The sequence below is a fragment of the Erpetoichthys calabaricus genome, chromosome 9 (assembly GCF_900747795.2).
Source record: "Erpetoichthys calabaricus chromosome 9, fErpCal1.3, whole genome shotgun sequence".
Lineage (NCBI taxonomy): Eukaryota > Metazoa > Chordata > Cladistia > Polypteriformes > Polypteridae > Erpetoichthys > Erpetoichthys calabaricus.
The window spans coordinates 76933921-76958485 of NC_041402.2; the positions used below are offsets into that span (position 1 = coordinate 76933921).

General features: G+C 38.0%; 1 protein-coding gene across 1 annotated transcript in view; it reads left to right on the plus strand.

The window, feature by feature from the left end:
* usp10 (ubiquitin specific peptidase 10) overlaps positions 1–24565 on the plus strand; it is a 138835-nt gene that overhangs the window by 43606 nt on the left and 70664 nt on the right. Inside the window, exon 4 of the mRNA XM_028809787.2 lies at positions 13656–15014. Within this exon, the coding sequence (XP_028665620.1) occupies positions 13656–15014 (1359 nt within the window). The remainder of the gene's footprint in view (positions 1–13655; positions 15015–24565) is intronic.

Genomic DNA, 24565 nt, shown 5'->3' on the forward strand with positions numbered 1-24565 from the left:
ACACTTAATGCTGGGCAATATGAACTTGATACTGAGTCGAGACTAGGTGTATAGCTGAATCTGTGACGCTAGACTAGAGGTCTACATTGAAGCTACTGGGCTTTCCTTTAGCCTTAAATGACTCAAGAGACTGCCTAGTCCCATACTTTCCTCCTGGGACTCTTTACCCTCCTTAATCCTCAGCCTCTACATAAAGGTCAGATAACGTTTGGCACCTGATGGATCTTTTTTTTGTTGACAAGACTTGTATGTTTTTTGTGACTAGAATGCATCTTAGAAATTTAGTAGCTTTGCTGGAATGATTAACACATGGAGTGTTCAATCCAGGAGAATGAGCAATTTGTATTCCTATTCAGTTCCACTTTGATACTGTTTTTGCCAGTCAGTGGACTTGTCCAACCAAATAATTACCTCCATCACTTTTTAAACCCAAACAGTAAATGAAGGCTCCCAGGAACCTGAGTTTATAGTATGTTAGAAGCCTGAACCAGTCCTTTGCAAGGCACATTTATTTATACTCTTGCAGTAGTTTTGACAGTTAACTTTAAAGTGAGAACATTTCTACCCAAAATAAAATGAAATTCATTTGTTAAATTATTTGCTGTGGTATTTCTGCCAAATCTTAATGAAATAATGTGTTAAGTTGCAGTGGCAGTTACTTGATAGCTTGTGACAATTTTAGAGTGGTAAAAACCTGTTAATATTATTTTCTATTTGCACCTGTTTCCCTAGCATATGGCACCTGGGAGCTCCTGTATCTTGGACATGATTAAGCAAAATTCTCATGTCGGGAAACTCATGTCGAAGAGTTTAATGCACATTCTAAATGTAAATTCTGCAGAATATGATTCAGTTTTTAATGCATGGTTTGCCTCCCGCAGGCAGTGGCTGAAAAGTAGAGAATTGGTACATTGTGGGGCAGAGTTTATTACATTGGATTATCTCTTGTACTGTGCCCTGTGCTTGTTCAGGGTTTTTTTTTTTTTTTTTTTTAAGCAGAGTTTTGACGTACTTTATTAATTCATGAATAGTCGCAAATAAATTTTTGTACATCCATCCATCCATCCATCCATCCATTTTCCAACCCGCTGAATCCGAACACAGGGTCACGGGGGTCTGCTGGAGCCAATCCCAGCCAACACAGGGCACAAGGCAGGAACCAATCCTGGGCAGGGTGCCAACCCACCGCAGATTTTTGTACAATTTTTCTTAATTTATATATACGTTCTGACTAGATTACAATGATTTTTCTGCTCGATTTGGACATAATGTAAGCTCCGCTGAATAAGAACTTTCTTTTGAGAAATGGGATATCATCTCTACTACAGTATCTATCTTTGTAAGAATGTCCCCAAATTCCCTGATGGTGAAAACTCCAGTGAAAGCAGGAACCTAATGCAAAGTCATGGTTAGATCTTATCTGCAGATTTGGATACTGATAAGCATGTTTATTTCTGCTTTTAATAGCAAGAAAGGTTTTTCTAAGAACTGACTTAAATGAGCACAGACTAGTTAAGTGAGGTATAGTACACCCCCAAACTTCGCAGGGGTTACGTTCCTAGAGCACCCGCGAATTGTGAAAAACTGCAAATTTTGGATGTGGTTAAAGAAAATGCCTATTTTCATAGTTTTAACCCTAAATATGCCCCCCAAACACTTTAATTTCATTTCAAACTCGGCTTAATACATTACCTAAAAAGAAAGAATGTAAAGGTAAACCTGTATACTGTACTGCTATGTCTCCTGCAGTGCTAGAATGTAAAATACCAATGTTACCGCTATATGTACTATAATTCATGCAAGTGCGTTTTCATTGCCAGAAGCCTTAGACGGTGCAGCTCGTTTCGGTGGCATCTTGGGGCTTTAACCCATAAACTGCTACATACTTGGGGGGGTTAATGCATCCCTGGACGCCAAATACTTTTTTGCTGCACTTTAAGTCGACGTCACAATTAACAAAGAAAAAGTGAAATTTTAATGGAACACTTTTTTCATGCAAAGACCATCACAATTACTGCAACACTGATCATTTTACACACTGCTAATGAACTGTAAAAACTATTTATATATATATATATATATATATATATATATATATATATATATATATATATATATATATATATATATATATATAAAAAATACACTACAGGAACAACATGTGCAAAGTGCAATGGAGGCTATGGATGTGAATCACTGAGCCAACTGTGCTTGAAACGGCTGCACGCAAGCACACAGAGGTAAGCGCTGATGCTGGCAGGCTAGTCTTAGTGCAGCTGCAGCAGGGTGTCACGCTTGTGTCACAGAAACGCAGGATATTGTAGAGACAGGAACTTTTATTTAAACACTTCAAACAAACATGTCTTTTTCAGAAGTAAACAAGCTCAGTATGTAGTTAGTTATCGATTAAACAATAGACAAACATCATAGGGGAACACAACCCCCAACTGTAGCATAGCATTTCTGGGGGAGGAGAGATAAACAAAGCAATCAGCCAAAAAGGACAGGCTTTTAAGTAATCGGAAAATAAGAACACTCAGCTGGAGATGTAACAGTCAATCAGCAGCAAGGAGAAATGAATAACCTGTAGTGGTCCGGTGCCTCTAAGATTCACATTGTCGAAGGTGATTTATGTATTTTTATGGTGGAGATTCCAGGGACGCACCCAGCCGGCCAGCGCGCACTCACAACAGAGGCAAAAACAAAGCAAACCGGTAATCAAGCAGCAAATAAAGAATGTAATGAAAACAAATGAAATAAGACAATGACGATACCACCCTTGTTCCCCTTATGGCGATTACACATTAAATACAACAAAGCACAAACAAAACACATAGTAAATCATGAAAGTTAATGAAAAATGGCAACGGCAAACGAAATGTAATGATGAAAATAGTCCAGAGATCCGCATGTTGAATGGGAATGTAAAGATAGTCCTACCTGTAGTTCCTGAAATGGTGAAGACGGGTGGACTGGTTCAGGAGCGCTCCTTTCTTTGCAGGATGGCCATGAATCCACTTACAGTCCTCATGTACACAGGCAGATGGCAGACAATCCAGACGCATGAAACGATCCAGGACAAAATAAATATTTACAGGTAACCCAACAGAAGGCAGACAGGAACTTGAAACACAAATTACAAAAACTTTTTTTTTTGCTTTTGGTCACCGGCCCTGTTTTTAAAAGCCGCACTGACATCCTTTGACCTCAACAGCCCCAGCACCCTCGGCAGAAGACCAATCGGATCCACTGCTGGGAGTTGCAGTTTCAAATTCTATTGGCTACTTTCACCATCCCAAACCGCGGTTCTCTCTACAGTACAGTATTGCCACGAAAAAAGCCATAAAAATTGCGGAGGGTATTTGCAGTTTCTGCTAAACAATTATTAGTTCTAAGGAAAAATCTGCGTTGAGGCTGCGAACTCTGAACCGCGACTGCGGGGATCTACTGTAATTACTTTTGTCCTTTAAGCATTTTACCTATATGTTAAAAGTTACCTTACAGTCACTGTTCTAATTCCTTTCATAATTTTAAACACTTCAATCATGTCACATCCTAATCTCCTTTTGCTTAAACAGAAAATACTCTGATCTTTCCTCATAACTAATGACCTGCAGTTCTGGCATCAACAGTTGCTATTCTCAGGACTGTTTTTTTTTCTAGTGCTGCTATGTCTTTTTTGTAGTCTAGCGACCAAAACTGCACTCATTACTCCAGGTGAGGCATCACTAGTGTGTACAGTAATCCCTCCTCCATCGCGGGGGTTGCGTTCCAGAGCCACCCGCGAAATAAAATCTGCGAAGTAGAAACCATATGTTTATATGGTTATTTTTATATTGTAATGCTTGGGTCACAGATTTGCGCAGAAACACAGGAGGTTGTAGAGAGACAGGAACATTATTCAAACACTGCAAACAAACATTTGTCTCTTTTTCAAAAGTTTAAACTGTGCTCCATGACAAGACAGAGATGACAGTTCCATCTCACAATTAAAAGAATGCAAACATATCTTCCTCTTCAAAGGAGTGCGTGTCAGGAGCACAGAATGTCACATAGATAGAGAAAACAATCTCTAGCAAACAAATCAATAGGGCTGTTTGGCTTTTAAGTATGCGAAGCACCGCGGCACAAAGCTGTTGAAGGCGGCAGCTCACACCCCCTCCGTCAGGAGCAGGGAGAGAGAGAGTTTGTTTTTCAGTCAAAAATCAATACGTGCCCTTCCAGCTTTTAAGTATGCGAAACACCGTGCAGCATGTCGTTTCAGGAAGCAGCTGCACAAAAGATAGCAACGTGAAGATAATCTTTCAGCATTTTTAGACGAGCGTCCGTATCGTCTAGGTGTGCGAACAGCCCCCCTGCTCGATCCCCCTACGTCAGGATCAGAGAAAGTCAGCGCAAGAGAGACAGAGAAAAGTAAGTTGGGTAGCTTCTCAGCCATCTGCCAATAGCGTCCCTTGTATGAAATCAACTGGGCAAACCAACTGAGGAAGCATGTACCAGAAATTAAAAGACCCATGGTCCGCAGAAATCCACGAACCAGCAAAAAATCCGTGATATATATTTAAATATGCTTACATATAAAATCCGCGATGGAGTGAAGCCGCGAAAGGCGAAGCGCGATATAGCGAGGGATCACTGTATATAAAATCCTAAACCTAAAAGTGCAATGATTTTATGTCACTCTTTTGTCACGCTTTAAATCGGGCTTATTTTAAAACCTAAATATATATGCTTGGTATCTTTTCAGAATTTATCAAACTTTAATGTGATGTTGTTAGATTTTCAGATTCTTATTCAGTTTTTAAATTATTAACTAAAATATCGAGAAAGACGTGCATCGAGCATAGTGGACCTCAGTTTAATGGGAATACTCCAATCGGTAAGAGAGTAAATATTCTCATTTCATGATTTTTACTCCGTTAAATAATTTTTCTTTTACATATTTATAGAATTTCGTGATTCTGATTCCAATAAATTTTGTTTTTTATATTTACAGATTTTACTGATATTCTGGGGGTCAGGCACAGAAGATGCTAGGGGGGCTTGCCCTCTTTGTGTTTGTGTATATATGCGTGAGTGAGTGAGTGTATTCTAAACAGAACCTGAGGATTTTTATTATTGCTATTATTGTAGAATAGTATTCTGAGTGAGCTTTAAAAAGAGCTTTTTTTTTTTTTTTTTTTTTTTTTTTATAACACTTTGTCCATGCAATTTTAAAGACATGTAGATTTGTTGTTCTCAATCTGTGCTTCGGTTTTCGACACTCTAATTTAAGAGCTTGAGCATTTTCATTATACCAGGGAGAGTTTCTGTGTGCTTTGATCACTTTCGTTTTAAGGGGAGCCACTGCGTCCAGAGCAGTGGTTCTCAACCCGTGGGCTGTGACAGGGAATGTGGTGGTCCGTGCTAAAGTCTTAAATCAGTACCAAAATTAGACAAAAAGTCAGAGGAAAGAAGAAAATAATCTGCATTTTTTACGCATTATTAGCGGCAGACCGTACGTATGGATGCAAGCTGCAGGATTTTAGGGCTTAGAGACGCTTTGTTTAATTTAGTTATTTTAGTACTTTAGTAGGATCAAAATGCAGCTGTAGCTGTTAACACTGGCTGATGCAAGCGATGACACAAGAGATTTAAGCAATAATAATTTAAATTTGACTGTCACGCACTTTTTCGGTTAACCTTTTTATTGTTTAGAGTAGACTTAGATTACTTTAGGCTTGTAGAGAAGTTTAGACCCTAAAATGGATCGATTTTTGAAACGTAAGCCTTCGACTTCACACCAAGAAACAGATAGTAGTGGCAGCGAAAGCGGTTATGATCAAGACGACACTAAAGTTGTTGCTTGTAAGAAAACTAAATATGCTCGAAAATATGATGTGGAATATATTAAATACGGTTTCGTTCCATCAGTAAATGACCAAAATCTGCTGATGTGCATTGTTTGCAAATCCTCTCGAACGAAGCTATGAAGCCGACGAAATTGCGTCATCATCTTACTACAAGACATCCAGATCTACAGAATAAAACCAAAGAATATTTTGAGCATAAAGCCACGGAATACACTAAACAGAAGACAGTATTAAAAACAAGTTACTCTCAACGAAAAAACTGTTAAAGCATCCTACTTGATTGCTCAGAGAATCGCAAAAGCAAAGAAACCACACACAATTGGAGAAGATCTTATCATGCCGGCTGTTCTTGAGATTTGCGATGTATTGTTAGGCTCAGAATATGCTACAAAACTGAAAAGCATTCCCATCTCGAATGATACTGTCCACAGAAGAATTTCTGAAATGTCAGGGGACATTGTCACGCAGTTAACTGAATGGTTACAGTCTACTAAGTTTGCGATTCAATTAGATGAATCAACTGATATCGCTGGTGAAGCACAGCTACTTGTTTATGTTCGCTATTGTTGGCAAAATGTTATGGAAGAGGAATTTCTTTTTTGCAAGTTATTGCCATCAAGAATGACGGTGGATGAAATATTTTGTGTTATAAACGAATTTTTCACAACTTTTGGCCTGCAGTGGACGAACTGCATCGGTGTTTGCACCAACGGTGCTGCCACAATGACTGGCAGCAACAATGGTGTTGTAGCCCGTATAAAGCAAGTGTCACCTGAAATTGTAGACACTCATTGCATGATCCATCGTGAAGCATTGGCTTCAAAGAATTTGCATGAAACTCTGGGATCTGTACTCTGACACTGTACGGATTGTAAACTTCATTAAAACTGAACAGGGAACAGTCGATTATTTGCTCAACTTTGTATCGAGGCAGATGCAGAACACAAGCATCTCCTATTGCACTCTGCTATTTGTTGGCTATCCAGAGGGAAAGTTCTCGCAAAGGTGTTTGAACTTCGTTTTGAATTGATGCAGTTTTTGACCGAACACAATCTCAACCTCGCCGTTAAGGTCGCAGATACTGAGTGGCTTGCCATACTGGCATACCTTGCTGACATTTTTAGTCTTTTGAACAGTCTGAACACATCACTGCGGGGTAAAGATGCCAGTTTACTCAAGACATACGACAAAGTGGCAGCTTTTAAGAAGAAGCTACGACTTTGGCGCACGCGACTCGAAAGCAATTCACACGACATGTTTCAGGTATTTTGCGAATTTATAGAGAGCAATGCAGTCAACAGCGAGATAATGAAACGGGTCACTGGTGTAATAAGACAGCATCTGACATCTCTTGCTGAATACTCTGACAAATACTTAATGTCCGAAGACATTGAAGCTTTTGACTGGATTCGTAATCCTTTTCAGTGTGCATCCTCTGAATTAACCGGTCGTGCACAAGTTGAATTAGTGGAGCTGTCTAGCGATCGCACATTACAAATCAAATTTGACGATCCTGCTACGGATATCTCTTCTTTTGGTGCATAGTTTCGCTTGAATATCCGTCGTTGTCAGCACTAGCGATGAAAGTTCTTATACCTTTTTCAACAACTTATTTGTGCGAGGTTTCATTTTCTGCATTGACTGCCATGAAAACAAAATATCGGTCAAGAATGAACGTGGAGGATGATCTTCGAGTGTGTTTATCAAAAATCTCAGCCAGAATTGACATGCTATGTAAGCCCAAACGGCATCATCCTTGACAACTTTACTAACGTAAATGAAAATTAAATAAACCAGGTAATGATTATCGTTGTCTCTCTATTTATTATTGTATTTGTGTAGCAAGCAATGAGCAACTAAACATGTAAAGAAAAAATTACATAATACTGTATATTAGTAATATTTACCCCTAATTACTAAACTCCTGAGCAATAAATTATATGCCAGCGAAGGCTAACATGTGGGCCACAAAAATGTTTGAATTGTTAATATGGGCCATGCGTAAACAGGGCCTGAGAACCACTGGTCCAGAGCATCTCTCAAGGTCACATTATAATGTGATGTTAGCTGATCTAAATTGTTTTCCACGTTTACATTTGATGTTAACTTATCTAAATGGTTTTCCACAATTACACTCAACTTACTATACATATAGATGTAGATATATACACTATGTGCACAATTATTAGGCAAGTTGTATTTTTGGGATTAATTTTTAATATGAAACAAATACAGTGCCATCAATCAATCCAAAATATTAATAAACCTGAATGTTATGCAAAGGAAATGAGTGTGAACATTATCCAGGGAATACATGTGTGTGCACAATTATTAGGCAATTATTAGTGTGCAGAATTATGCAAATAAATCAAAAACTTAAATTTTCCAGATCTCCCTTGTTTATCATCTGTTAAAGTGAGAATAATAAACAAACGATACATTTCCAAATCAACATTTCTGGCATGAAAAAAAAAAATCAGTGCCCAATATAGCCACCCTTCTTTTCAACTACAGCTGTAAGCCTTCCATTCATGGAATCTGTTAGTTTCTTGATCTGTTGCCATTCAACTTTTTGTGCAGCAGCAACCACAGCCTCCCAGACACTGTTCAGAGAGGTGTACTGTTTTCCTTCCCTGTAAATCTCCTGTTTAAGAAGGGCCCACAAGTTCTCAATAGAGTTTAGGTCAGGTGAGGAAGGGGGCCATGTCATTATTCTGTTATCTGTAAGGCCTTTACTGGTTAGCCACACAATGGAGTACTTTGATGCATGTGATGGAGCATGGTCCTGCATAAAAATCATGGTCCTCTTGAAAGATGCTGACTTTTTCCTGTACCACTGCTTGAAGAAAGTGTCTTCTAAAAACTGGCAGTAGGTTTGGGAGTTGAATTTGAGTCCATCTTCAACCTGAAACGGTCCAACTAGCACATCTTTAATAATACCAGCCCATACTGTACCCCACTTCCACCTTGCTGCCGTCTGAGTCGAATCCTGACTGATCCAGCCACGGGCCCATCCATCTGGTCCATCAAGTGTCACTCATCTTATCAGTCCATAAAACCTTTGAAAAATCTGTCTTCAGATACTCCTTAGCCCAGTCTTGACGTTTCAGTTTGTGCTTTGTTCAGTGGTGGTCAGGTTTCAGCTTTCCTTACCTTGGCCATGTCTCTGAGCACTAAACACCTTGTACTTCTAGGCACTACAGATAGGTTGCAGTTCTGGAATTTGACAGTACTAGAGGGTAACAGGCTCCTGGTTGCTTCACGTTTGATTCTTCTCAAATCTGTGGCAGTTAATTTGCGTCTTTTTTTTTTTTTTTTTTTCAACATGTTTCTTGCGACCCTGTTGACTATTTGCAACAAAACGCTTGATGGTTCTATGATCATGCCCCAATATCTTAGCAATTTGGAGAGTGCTGCATCCCTCTGAAAGACTTTTTACAATTTTTGTCTTTTCAGAGTCAAATTTATTTTTTGGCCCATTTTGCCTAGGGAAAAGAAGCTGCCTAATAATTATGCACACCTTGATATAGGGTGTTGGTCTTCTTAGACCACACCCTCCCTCATTACACAAATACATATCACCTGATATGCTTAAATCAAATAAGCATTCAAGTTTATACAGCTTGGAGATGGAATATATGCATGAAAATAATGATATGGTTAAAATACTCACTTGCCTAATAATTGTAGGTATGTATGTAGATATGTATGTATGTAGATATGTATGTATAAATAAAAAATCCTACTTCTGTCCATTTTTCATGAGAGAACTACTTAACAGATTTAAATCAAGTTTTTTTTGTATAATTTGCTTGAACATTCTGGTTGATTTTGTGACTTCTCTCATTGCTCCAAGTATCATAGTTCGGTTGTGGCACCAATTTATTAGTGCGAATCCGAGAGACCGGCTGCGGGCCGAGAGGAGGGGGAGGCAGGACCTCTGAAGTAGGGAGCCGTGGGGGGTCTGAAGTAGGGAGCCGTGGGGGGGTGTTTTTTAGGCGGTACCTGCACATTGGCAGAGATATCATGGCCACATGCTCTTCTCCTCACGTGGGGGGGACGGTCTCCCATCAGAGCTGAACACAATCAGATACAGTGGTAACATTTGATGTTGGACCGCACTTGCCTTCTTCTTGGCCAGAGATACCTTGCCAACTTTTTACATTTTTGACAAAGAGGTCACAGCTACATTCTCACCCCTAATAGCAAAACCATATAAATTCTTCTCAATACAAATTACTTTTCTTTTTTTTTATTATTGATTTTTAAAGTTCTGTCCTGTTTTGCTGCTGTGGAGGACAGCTAGTATTATATAACCTAACATTCTTTTGACCTGCTTAATGGCTTCTGATCCCTGTATGAAAGATGATTGTGACTGTTATGCCTCCCCAACACATTGGTGCCCCTCTGGTTCAAATGTAACCCATCGTAGTTGAACATGTCCTATTTTCTCCATAAGGAGTCTTAATGCCACATAAACCCATACCCTTCTATCATACACTGAGATTTGAGCCACAAATGCATGTGGTACAGGTAGAACTTTGGAGAAGACCATCTTGTCAGTTCTGTTTCTCAGTATGGCACGTAATACTTTGGATTGCAAAACAACAGCCTTCCCTTGTGTATGTCATTTGTCCCACCATGGACAATAATAACTGGATCCACCCCTACTCTGGCCAAGAGCCCATCCACCCTTCCAGGAATGGCTTGCACCAGTGTATCAAGAAGGCAACACATTAGCAACACATTATGTGACTTTCTTGATCTCTGGAGCAAAACTGTCTCTCAGTCCATCCCATACCCAAATGATTGACACGCCAACTATCACTACCTTCTGCTTTTTGGGAAATGGTTTTAAGGTGGCATTGGGGCTCCTTATGTCCACTTACCACCTCAAAGTTTTTAGTCACCTTCCAGTACTGCAAGATCTGGAAAACCATTTGACACTTCTAGTTGTGGGGTTGATGCCCCTGGACAGTGTGCACCCTTTGCCTGTGCCTATGTTACTCTGTGACTCACATCTCTGCCTGTGTGGTCTGGAGTCTCTTCCCAAGCCACTTTAGGGGTGCACATCATCTCCATAAAGGATATCTGGGCTAGGTCCACCACTTCCCTACAACAAAGCAGGCCAACCATCTCACCCCTCAGCTGAGCAACAGTGAGCTCAAGGTGGTGGATCAACTGTCATCTCCTGCAGATGTTGCCTTCAAGAATGGATGATCTGTCCAGGCCCCCCTATCAACATCCAACAGGACTTGCATTGTATTGCCATCATTTTTTTAAATTTTGACTTGGATTACTAAACTGCCCAACCCATTTTTAGTTAAATGATTTAACCTAAATCTTTAATAAATTTAATATTAAACAGCTACTGCATTTATTTAACACTAGTTGGCCCCTTAAGCTCCCTTGGTACTCTCCCTCTCAACTGCCTACTGTGTGTATTTCTTGGAAGTTAAACTTTTCAATTGTTTTCCTAACTTTGCACCCCTTTCATTACTTCCTTCCTTTTAAAGCTCTGTCCTTCTGTTTACACTATTTATGCTTCCTTCCTTTTATTGAACACTTACTGTATACTGTTGCTTCTTACTTGCACTAAAACTGTTCTTGTAAGTAAAACATTTTACACACTATTTCCTGGGGTCCTGAGGTCTACCTTAAATTGCTTTCTTTCTTGTAAACAGTTTGTTTTTTGGTTGCCGCTAAGGAATTTTGAAAGTGTTTTGGATTAAAAATTGTATAACTGTCGCAACGCAGTAGCACAAAACCACTCAGCAGTTCTTACCCTGCATCAGCTCACAAGGATGATGGCAATCTCTAGTCTCTTAATCCATGTACAATACTATAACTTGCTACCTCCCCACAACCCAAAAAATTCAGGACAGAACCATCAGCTGAAAATTTTATGACTGCAGTTGTTTTTGGAGCTGTGAGTGTGTTATCATGGTGGACTTCCTCTGGTAAATGTAAACCATCAATGAGGAGTATTATTCCAACTTAATCCTGAACCTAAAGGATGCCATTGCAGGAAAAGTCCTGAAAGGTTATCCGAGTCCTCATTTATATGCAGAGAGAGATCAGCTTCTACAGAGCTGCAAAGAATTTAATGTCCAGCTACTCTAAAATGTACTTTGATATACAATGTAACTAGGGCTAATGTTAGTTCAAGCTGGTAAGAAATTTTTTTTGTAGTCATGCAACATGTCCCCTGCACCTCTAATTTGCATGCAATTTGTTCTCCTAAAGAAGATGGATTGGTGTGTAAATTTCCTTTTTATTCCATTTTTAATATTTTTTGAAAATAGAAGTTGATCTTATGAGTATTTTTATCAGGTGAATTTTAATTTGTCTCTGTTATGGGGTGATTGATAGACAACACCCAACTTTGTTTCAGACTACTTTCTTCATCCTTTAACAGTATATACAGTATCTCACAAAAGTGAGTGCATCCCTCACATTTTTGTAAATATTTTATTATATCTTTTCATGGGACAACACTGAAGATATGACACTTTGATACAATATAAAGCAGTCGGTGTACAGCTTGTATAACAGTGTAAATTTACTGTCCCCTCAAAATAACTCAACACACAGCCATTAATGTGTAAACCGCTGGCAACAAAAGTGAGTACACCCCTAAGTGAAAAATGTCCAAATTGTGCCCAATTAGCCATTTTCCCTCCCCGGTGTCATGTGACTTGTTAGTGTTACAAGGTCTCAGGTGTGAATGGGGAACAGGTGTGTTAAATTTGGTGTTATCTCTCTCATACTGGTCACTGGAAGTTCAACATGGCACCTCATGGCAAAGAAGTCTCTGAGGATCTGAAAAAAAGAATTGTTGCTTTACCCCGTGTTATAGGGATGGGCTAAAAAATTGTTACCTCTATTAAAACAAGATTAACAAAGTTACTAAAACAATGGACTTCTATGGGGATACAACAGAGATCAACATTAAAACATCCAAGTATCACGCTTCCAGTTGCATGTTTGCAGCCTTTATGACATGTACATTTTTGCTACATACAAAAATCCTTTTGCGAACAAAGCACTTTTGAACAGAGTTGAGCTGTTAAATTGACAATCTGCCTGTCGCATCATTCTTTGGTTATTAAGCTGCAGTGGTGTATTTGTTTGTTTCAAACACCCCCCCCCCCCCCCCCCCCCCATTGTCAATTTTTTAAACTGTAGTGGTAAATTAGCCCCATGCTTGTTGTAGCACCTTGAATATGCCATGTGTTCCACCTTTTATAATGTTTTTATTCATTTTAAGTTTTAATCTGATTGTAGACTTCTTAGACCATTCTCTTCAATGTTTATGGGGTGCAAAGTATGGTAATTGCCAATGAATGAATGAACTGAACCTGATCAGGCCTGACCAATGTATGAAGGGAAGGTTGATCTTCAGTTCAAAGTGCTGTCTACCTTTATGAGAATTTTTAAAATGTAGTTTATTTCACAATATTTTGGCAAATGAAATTGAATGATATAAGTACATAACTACGTGCCTGGCATTGCCATGGATTGTGTGATGAGTAAAAAGACTTTTTTTTTCCTCATGGATGTTTTGATATTGTTGTTTTCTCCCCCTTGTTGAAGTCCATTGTATTGGGAACTTTGTGGAGAATAGATTTCTTGCCCATCAATGCAAATATGAGGTAGTGGATTGAAAAGTTTTCTTTTTGGGTGGAGTATTTCTTTAATTCTTCACTAAAATTTATTTTATATTTCATAACCACATGTGTTGCATAATCCATGCAATGTACCAATTTTATTGACTGTTAATTTTTCTGTATTTGTTTACAGTCCTTACAGGTGAGGAATATCAATCTACTGAATGTGGAGCAGATGAAGCATGTGAACCTGAGGCTGATGGGCTGAAAGACTGCAAGCACAAAGTTTCCAGTACACTGAACCCACAAGCTCCTGAATTCATTCTAAGCTGCCATCCCTCTCATAAAGTTAATAGCCTGCAAGTGTCTAACACCAATGAGTTCAACTCTGTTGACTGCCAACATTCTGAAGCTTCTTCTATGGATGATAACCGTGCAGAGCAAGGTTTGGATATGGATAGTACTCTTGGAAGTCTGGGACAGCGTGAACGTAAAAAAAAGAAAAAAAGGCCGCCAGGATATTATAACTATTTAGAGGGGTCGAGTAGCAATGGTAGTAGCAGCAGCAATAGTGCTCAGGCTCATTCTGAAACTCAGATTCTTGTAGGACTTGTCAATGGGCATGCAGTGAATTCTTTAAGCCCTGGCAGCCATGGATCAGATGAAGCAGTATTGGAGGCTTCAGGCATGGTACCAGAGGACTTTACTGGAAGTAGTGCTTGTGTTAGCAGCACCGCTTTAATTACCACTGCTACTATTATGTCTGCCACATCAGTATCATCTGCCAGTAATCAGAGGACTTGTGAAAGCCCTGATAATACTAACTTGAACTTAGGGAGTAGAGCCATATCCTTGACTTATATGAACAATGCATCTTCCTCCTCTTCCTCCTCTAACAGTAGCGAAGTCACAGATGCGAGTAGGACTGCTGATCAAAACCTTGAGCCTTTTGTTCAGGAGAGCACTGAACTTGTTGTAAATGAAATTGATGGTTCTAGCACCCTTCTTTCTGTGCCATGTTTGCCACAGCAGGTATCGTGTATTGATCCTTCTCATTCTGCTGCTAATTGTGTTACTGCTACCAACATCCCCACTATTTCTGGAGACAATGATAAAGTATATAGTACTACTGATGAAGAGGAAATTGAGAAAAGTAATGTCTTAAATGGGCAGTTGTGTCCTGAATCTGATAATTGTGCAGAAATACAGCTGGACCCACCGGGCACAAATGAGGACCAGCAGCAGCAAGGAGGTTTTCCTGAGCCCTGTGAGATAGAGTCAAAATCATCTGAGGACTTAGGGCTATCCACAGCTCCACTGTCAACTTCAGTGTTGGCCTCTGCTGTATCTAACCCACCAGCTAAATCCTGGGCTAGCCTTTTTCACAATTCTAAACCCTCTCCAGGTGGTCCAGTGGCATTTGTGGAAATGAAAAGCATGCCTGTTGTCACTGCTACCATCCCAGCAGCTACTCAAACTCATGACAGGACTGGAGAAGTTAAAGAGAGCCCAGTCCCTGTATCTGAAGATCCAATGGCTTTTAAGATTGCAGGTATGGTATCAATAACATGAGAACCATAAGTTTCTCTCTGAGAGGAAAGTTGGCTCTTGCTTTAATTTAAGCTGAAGAGTAATGGTTTCAATGGATTTGGTTTTTTTCCCTCCTTTTTTAATAACCTTTGTTTATCAGTAAGGCTTTTTTTATACTGTGTCTACTGTGCAAATACAGTACCCGGGTGTTACAGTATTTTGCTTTATCTTTGTAGATTGGAGTTGGTAGAGATGAAAATTCTAGTATCACTTTGATATTTAACGAAAGGGTTTAGGTTTGTAGTGCAAATTTTAGGACCATACAGTTAGATTGTGTTAAATGTAAAGTTGTATGGCTATTATAAATTTAATATATATGGAATATATACAGTATACAATTTAACACCTAACAGTATATTGGTTGAAATAGTAGTATGTGCAGAATATACTGTTTATATTAAAAACAAAACAAAAAAAAAATAGCCATGCTGCTCATCTGTGATGGTTTGAAATCTAAGTAATCAACATTGACCTCAGCTTTGATGGTTTGCAGTTTACCATCAATTGGAATGTATTTTATATCACATGTAGTAGCAAAATGCATTACAATCATTACTCCAACAGATGGCGCATGGCTAACATTTGTAGTAAGAAAATGCATTACCACAAATGTTTGTGATATACCCTGTTTTGGAATGACAAGTGCAGTAAATATGTCTGTTAAATGTCATTTGGCATGCGATTCATAAAAGCAGTAATAATGTTTGTAATGTGCCATTTGTTGGAATGACAAGTGCAATGCATTTTAGTACTAAAAATGTTTGATATGCTTTGGGATTAAAAACTAACTTCATAGACTCTTTGGTGTCTGTTTGTTCAAGATTCCAAGAAGAAATGAATCATCTGCGCTTGTGTGTCCCTTCAGTGCTAACTTTTATAACCACAATAAATTTACACAGACTATTATGAACTGAAATCAAATATATGTTTGTCATATAATAATAGGTAGCTCACTACTGCTAGTGCTCCATGCAGAGCTGATTCAGGATTCAAACCCTTGAGCTCCTTTTTGCCAGGCAGCAATGTTACCTGTGCACCACCTGTGTAGATCTACTTATGCAGCAGCTTTACCACTGTGACACCTGTGTGGATGTCAAATATAATCGATTGAAAATGAAACCTGCAATCACACAAATGCATTGAAATGTCTTTATTTTGTACCGACTGAAATTGGACTTCAGTTTTTGCACATTCACAGCAACATGTCATTTGAACAATTTTTCCTCAGTTCTTGAATAAAAGCGCACTTGGTTTGATATGCTTTTTGTTATTGTGTAATATTTGTACTTCAGTCTTTACACATACACTTCTCGTCAACATTGTCATTATTACTATCATGTATGAAAAAATTTGTTTTAACTATGTGTTCATCATACATTTACACAGATCGTTGTACACGCAGAACACGCATGAAGTGTATTTCAAATAACATTTTCCTATACGATTCCTTACAACTCATCACTAGATAATCTGTTATGCAGACTTGAGCTAAAAGTGAGAATTGACAGACTAGAGAAGAATTAGTGTCTGGGGAAACAACAGCGCTTATCAGAGGGCAATTGTTGAGTTGATAAGGGCATATGAATTTCCTTGTGCATGTCAGAAAAACTGAGGGGATCGGGGAGAATTAAATTTTGGCAGGAATTCTAGTGTTTATATTGAACTTGTGTTTTGGGCTCCAATTTCTACTCTTCTGCAAATATGGCTGTCATATAAATAACTGAATTTTGACTGATTCTGTGATTAATTCTTATTAAAAATAAAATGTATCAGTGTAATGTTATTTAAGAAATGAAAGTTAATATTGTAGCGTGGCATATTGTTTTGAAGTCTAGGGTAGGTAAAGTGCTCAAAGTATTAATCCTGAAAAACCATATGCCAAAATGTATGTCTTTTGAAAAGCTGCCACACTCTCTAAGCATCACATATGGAAATGCTCCTGATGGAGCATGGTGGTCTAGACACACGGCTACATGTCATGTCTATATTAGCATGAGAATGACATTTACATTTTTAGTGCAGATATTTGTCTCTCTGAATCAATACATTTGTGGTAGGAGATCAACAAGTTTGAACTTATTATGAAAAAAAATTGCTGTTTGGAATTGATATGAAAAATATTACAGTGGGTTTAACAAATTAGAACATGTATAGCATGACAGCTTAGACTTCTAGATTTATAGAAAATGATTGGAGGCAATATATATAAGTAAATTAAAATATTGCAGTCTTTTTTTGTTATGAGCATGAAATTTTGAATCACTCTAAATGTTGGACACCTGCTATTTGCCTTCTATGATCCAATGTACCATATATTCTTTAGCATAATATTGTCTGGCTTTCAGGTTAACTTATTTTAAGTTGTAGTGACAAATTAGATCAATTATGAGATTTAATTCTGCATTAAAGCTTCTGTAGGATTTATGGAAAACTATTGTCTGAGTGAGCTGTAACTTGTACTTCCCCTATCTGAATGGCCATCTGTAGTTCCCAATGTAGGAACACAAGGTGGTGGTAAAAGATTATTTTATCTGCTTTGTAATTTTTGAAAGTTCCCATTTTTGACATTGTAAATAATTTTTAGCAAATTGTCAATATAACTTTGTTTTTTTTATAGGTACTTGTCATATATTAATAGGTAGATATTTTGTTTTGATTTTCAAGAAATTCAGTTAATTTAAAATTTCAATAAAGACCGGTATAATCATTTCTCTAATATAACAAATATTTCCAAGAGATTGGTCACAATATTTGAGATGGTACCTTTCTATGTTTGGGCTGCTTTTAATAAAAGGGGAAATGTTTTGAGTGGATATCATTGGTCTGTTTATTGAATATATCTTTCAGTGCATAAATGTGATTGTGGCCCAAGGATTGTTTTTATCTTATACCTCATTCTCATCCACAACCTCTGTCCTTAGTGTCAGAATCTCATAAACCTTTGGCCAGAATGAATAAGGTACATCAAAGTCCTTACAGGTCCTCATTTGGCTGCTTCCTTAAATAGTGGATAATAAATACTAATGTCCTCTTTAACAGTGGGGAAAAATAATGGTTTAGCTTGGGAGAAGATCGCTAACATTGGCGGTGGGTTTTTGGGTGACTCCAAACTTTTGCCTGTTAGTCTTATCTGAAACTGGCAAAGAAAAAGGTTATTTCTTAGACCTGAAAGCTAAACTTCACTTTTTTTTATTACATTATAAAGTCTCTTATCCGTTAGAAACTCCATCTTCAATTAAAAAATCGCGCACATAAAGTATATTTTATCATCAATTTTTAAAGTATAAATTTTCAAAGCAATCTGCAAGTTACTGTTATTAGTGTAGTCAGTAGTTACAGCACTACCTACTCATGAAACCATTTAAGTACAATTGCGTTAAATGTGGATGTATAAGTGGCAGGCCAGTGTGTAAAATTATTCATTAATACATTTTTATTAGAGTCATTCTGAAAATTATATACAAATATCTTAAACCATTATCTACTGAAACAATTTTTTTTATTTATACTGTGACTAGGGGACTTTGCTCGCCCACCCCCAGGATTGGTTTACCGGATATACAATTTAAAGAGATTATTTTCATGGAAATTGTTACATATGCATTATTTTCACTTTTACTTTAAAACTTTTATAAAAACAATACTTGTCCTTTATTTCCGGCCCCAGGAGTGGTTAAATCTTTCTCGCAGGACGTATAACGCTGCTCGTGTTGTGAAGGGGGGGGCTGAACGCACGCTAAGGAGAAGCGGTCGGATCAGCGGATGTATTTCTGCTGCTGCTGCTGGTGAGCTGCATGTTCTACTTGTCGCTTGTTGTTGTTTTAAGAGCTCGGAGCACCTGAAGTGTGTCTGCCAAAAGCATTCCAACACCTGCTAGGTTAGATGTCCGTGAACTTGTTTTAAATGTCTCACTGCCTTATCTCGCGTGATGTTAGTCTCTCTTGCGGGACGTAAAATTTTCTTCTGAGAAGATCACATCTAGTCTTCCTCCCAAGATTTTTTTTATAATGGAGAGATATGGAATTTTTGGCCCTACCCCTCCTGCCCCTAACAAAGTAATTTGGCTGTTAAAGTACTAATACAGGTCAGTTTGCTCTGGTGAGAGAGAGAGAGAGAGAAGACATAGAGAGGTTGGACAACAGGAGGTTCTGTGGCATAGGTGTGAAGTTCATAGAAAGGAATGGAGAGAGAAAACAGACTTGTACACAAAGAGAAAAGACAGTAGGGCGCTGCCACAACATGTTAAGAAAGGGAACAAAGTCCGCAAGATAGGTCTGAAGACGGACCAGTAGAAAATGCTTTTAAGGGAGGGTTTATGAAATCTATACAAGTTGCATGAATTGGGATTTCTGTAGCAAAATGTACACATGTATAGATTGTGCCGTTGAAAAGAGAGATCTGTCATTGGACCAAAGTGAAAAGGTAGGGTTTCAAAAGATAGGCCTGAAAGATTACTATCGCAAAGAGGGAGCAACTATTTTATCAATTTGATTCCATATATTAATTGTGGTGATTACATGGGCACTACAGACCCTTGAGTTTAATGTAACTTAATACATCTTGCAAAGACCGTGGATAGTCCATTCGATGCCATACAGGCTGATGTGAGGTGTGACAGAGCCATAACCAAACTGCTATGTCCACAGAGTGAACGCCCAGTGATGGAATTTAAAATCTGGAAGATTTAAAAATTAGCACAGCCTTTTACAGATTACAGTAGAATATTTAGGAGACAAGACTGTTGCTATTCCATAAGAAGATGGAGTGCAGCAGGCTGAGTTCCCTCTAGTTTTTAGTAGATGGTTCCGGGGTTAACATAGAGCTAATAGATAAAAAGGAAAGACAGTGTTCATTTTAATATTTTTAAAAGGAGAAAGGCAGCTTAGACTAATGATAGAGAATTTGATATACAGTGAACCCTCGTTTATCATGGTTAATCCGTTCCAGACTCTACCGCGATAAACGAATTTTCGCGAAGTAGGATTCTTTATTTATAAATCGAGTATTTTCGCAGTTAGGAGTATAGAAAACCTGTTTACGACCTTCTAAATACGTTTTTTAACATTATTAGAGCCCTCTAGACGTGAAATAACACCCTTTAGTCACCATTACTCGTATTACCCAATATATTAGACAAAATAAGAGAAAATAAGACTAATAGACTTTACAAATATCATATTATTATTATTGTTCTGTACATTTAATTACACACACAATTCTTACACACAACCACTAACCTATGAAGGCATGACCTCAGTAGGAGAGTCCTCAGGTGGTGCAGTACCTTCAGCAGGTGCGTCGTTGTCTTCTTTCGCTGAAGGAGTACTAGGAGTAGGCAGTGGGTGTCTGGGTGCACGGCTGAAGAACTTGATAGGCAGTTGCTAGCGCTGTCTTTTCATATGCGTGAGGAGGCTTTTGTAGGGTATTGCCATCTTCGATCATATCCAAAAGTTTCACCTTCTCCTGGATGGTAAGCATCTTCCTCCGGCGCTTAGTTTCATTGTCAGAAGGCTTAGAAAAAGCAGCATGTTTAGGAGCCATCGTAAGGCTTAGATAAAAGTACTCACAAAGCGCATGCGTAGTGACATAAGCATGTATGAGAAAAAATCGCGATACAGTGAAGCTGCGAAAGTCGGAAGCGTGATATAGCGAGGGATCACTGTATAATAGTATAAGTCTATTGTTGTGAAGTTGTGTCAGTGAGTGAGGGGAAAACTAAAGTTTTTAAATAATTGCAAGGCACAGAGATGAGAGGGAAGGGAGCATGTTGGCAAGGATAATTTTAAAGATGAAAAGAGAGGATTTCAACCAGTACATTTTTGACCCGATAAGGGTTCAAAGAACTTAAGTATAAAATAGATGATGTCGGAAGGGACGTCACCTAAATAAGGAAGATTCACCTTAGTGTTTAAGAAATAGTGACATGTGTTGTGCACTTTGATGGACTGAGAAGCTGAGATTTGCCAATGAAAATGTGTGTGTGTGAGAGAGAGAGATAAAAAGTGTAGAGGAAAGTGGGCAGCGCTGCCCAGGTGTGTGCTGGAGTGAGTTAGGGTAACTGCTGAGAATGATGTTAATTTTTATCAGATTGATTTAAATTGAGCCACGGCCCATCTTGTGCAGTAATCTATCATAAGAATGGTCTGTTCATTTAAACAAAGGAATTCTTTTATTATTAAAGGAGAGGACAGATCATGAATTTAAAACAAGGGTGATCAATGTTTGTGCTGGAGGGCCACAGTGGCTTGCAAGTTTTTGTTCCAACCCAGTTGATTAAAAAACAATCCTTGCTAATAACAGGTCTTATTTAATATCATGACTTGTTAGTTTTTTAACTCTGCAGTGTCGGGTCATTCATAAATCTTTTTTTTCCTTTCTTATAATATCATCCAAATAATCTGATGCCTAAAACTGATTAATTTTCAGTTTTTTCTTTCTTTTCAGTTTCCTTCTATGTGCAGTAATTATTACACCAAGCAGCACACATTGAATAAGGAGCAATTAAAACAGAGAAAGCAGCTGTTTGAGTAAAATAAGCAATTTAAGAGTTTAAATTCTTAACCTAGACTGCTAAAATGAAGCAGAAAAATGTCACATGAGCAGCAAGTTCTTCTTCAGCAATAAATTACTTCTCATGAAGCAACTGTGTTGGAACAAAAACCTGCAGCCACTGCGGGCCTCTAGTACTAGTGTTTCTCACCCCTGATTTAAGTATGAGTCATAAATAGCATATCAATTAAGTTAATTAGCAGCAAAAGCTGATTACTAATTAAGAAAATGGTTTAAATGAAAATCTGTAGCCACTGTGGGTCAGAGTTGGGCACCCTTGATTTAAAAGATGGGGCAGCATTGACACTTAACATTGTGCCCACATTTTAAGAGGCTGGGTGAGAGTGAATGAAAGGTGTTTGGTCTGGGTGAATTACATTACAGATGACATGCTGAGACCTTGGTCAGTAATTTTACATCAATATTCTTTAGGTTGAGGGGCCCTATACTGTTGATCTAACAAAATGAAAATGATCTTTATCCTGCTTTAGAAGGATAACAGCCAAGTTTCTTTCTTGGGTTCAGTGTTCAAAAGGAATGGTCTTGCTTAGCAACTCTTTACAGCAGGAGTGATCACAGGTTCCAGAATGTGGGGGTTAGGGACAGGGAGATCTTCAGGCAAACTATCCAAATTAGGAGCTATGCCAATATACACTGACATAAGTGGCACTATAAGCTCAAGTAAAGTGGAACATGAGCCCCAACAAAGCAGAGGGTTGTTTTCTGATAATGGGGGTAGAGATTAAAACAAAAACAATTTGACAGTAGAGTGTGAGGAACTAGAGAAATTGGAAAATAGTTCAGAGTAGTAGTCAAGAAATTATTGATAAAAAGGAAATCATTAGAAGTAGCATCAGATTTAGTATAGATGGGGGGCATTAAAGTGAAGGAGTCATTTAACTTGATTCTTTGCACAAACTGTCTTTTGCTGTAACCCCACATGCATTCAGATGAGATTGTATGTAATGAATTTGAAATTCTGTTCCATGAGCAAATGAAACATTGAGCTCAGTTCTGGCATTAGAGTGGAGTTCATACTTGTCATTAAAATAGATATCACCAAATGAAACCTTTATTTTTTCTGGTGATGTTGGCACTATTCATAGAGCCTATATATAAGGTCAGAAATTTCAGGTTTGCTTATAAACTACTATATTCTCATTTAAGTTTGTTACTCAAAAGGAATGTGTTAAATTCCAACCTTGTAGTGTGGAGGACCAAGGTTCAAGAAGGGCAGGGGAGAAGACAAGTGACAAAGGTGAGGGAACATGAATTAAGAATATACTGAAATGTTGGATTGCAAATTATGCAGAGGTATAAATTGAGAACTCTCAGGTCAAATGGTGAAACAGCCTGAAATAATTCAACTAACACACCAGTTTATATAAGAGAGTGGAAGGGAGTGTGCCTGTCCATTTTGAGATGGAGATTTATCCAGGATTTGATTAATCTAAATCTTACCACACATGCCAAAGACAAACCATCAATCAGAATATTTAAGGAGAGAACAGATTACATAAGTAAAAAAAGCGGTATGACCATATGTCGAACCATATGGTATCAGAATAAGATTTATGAATTGTATGCTTCATGAGAATAAGCGCACCATGCTTTTTTTGAGGAAGAAGCCTACACTTAGTAATATTTTTTTAGGTTATCAGAAGAGACTCTTAATATTTAATAATCTCATGGACAATGTGGCATTAATTTAAGTTTAGCCATAACATGAGAGAAGAACGGGGGGGGGGGGGGGGGGGGGGAGAGTTAATAGGAGTGTAGTGATGTGGCAGTTGGCAAGCTTGTTGATCCATACATCCAAAGGCTACTAGACTGAAAAACTAATCATGCACCCACCCCTCCATCATAGGAAGGAATAAGTTGTGAACAAGCAGACAAGCCAGGAATCACCAGCTCCCAAGACTTCTCCCACTGTATTTAATAATGTATGGCACCTGGCAGTCCAGAGTAAGGCAGAGTGCAGAGCATGACCTTTGTCCTCTGGGATATAGAACAATTCCCAAAATCACAGTTAACTAAAAGAGTACCACACACACACACAGTTGCTTTCAGTATTGAACAAGTTGTAGTGAGAGAACCAGGATTTCGCAGTTATTGAAAATACATACAAATAGGCTTTTGACTATGAAATAACATTGAAACTGGCAACTTTGTAGAGATAACCAAGAATGGAAAAGAAAGCACAAATTGCTTTCTTTAACTACAGCAGAAGAATTGTATATCCAGTGAGTGAACTGGACCAGTATATAGCTGGACAAAAAGCCTTTGGATGATTTCAAAGACATCATAAATGGAATGAAGAAGGCGAAAATATATTCCTAACTTAACTGATTCATGAGACCATACCAAATAATGAGATTACATTATATTGAAGCTATTAGGTTTAAAAGAGAAAACTGCAGTATATATCTCTTAGCACATAGTAGCTGTAGATCGGGAAGATATATCAGTTGGTGATTTGGATTAGATTAAAAAGTGAACTGCTAAGAATGCAGAACAAATTTATAGGTAACTTATATTAAACATTAAAAGAGAAAATCTAACATCAGTTCTACCCAAAGATCCTCTGAGCAATCATAGAATATTTTAAACTGCAGAAGTTGAGAAATATTTTTGCTTAATTGTTTATGTAGTTATTTTAATATTAAGCATGCAAGCTAGGCAGAATATGCTAAGTAAAACATTGCCAACAAGACATGGGATTCTTCTTGGATGTGTCAGACCTGCTATCACAGTTAGTCTTTTAACTAATTTTATTTACCACACTTTTTAAACAGAGATGTAATTGTTAGGTTTAAATTCTATATCATGTTTCTAAGACTGCAGCTAGAATATTGTAAAATTTAGGTTTTCATTTTACAAGATATAATAGCCCTAGAAAAATATCCAGAGAAAGCCACTAGACTAATGGAAGAACCGTGGTTGAATAAAAAAAAAAAGTCCAGT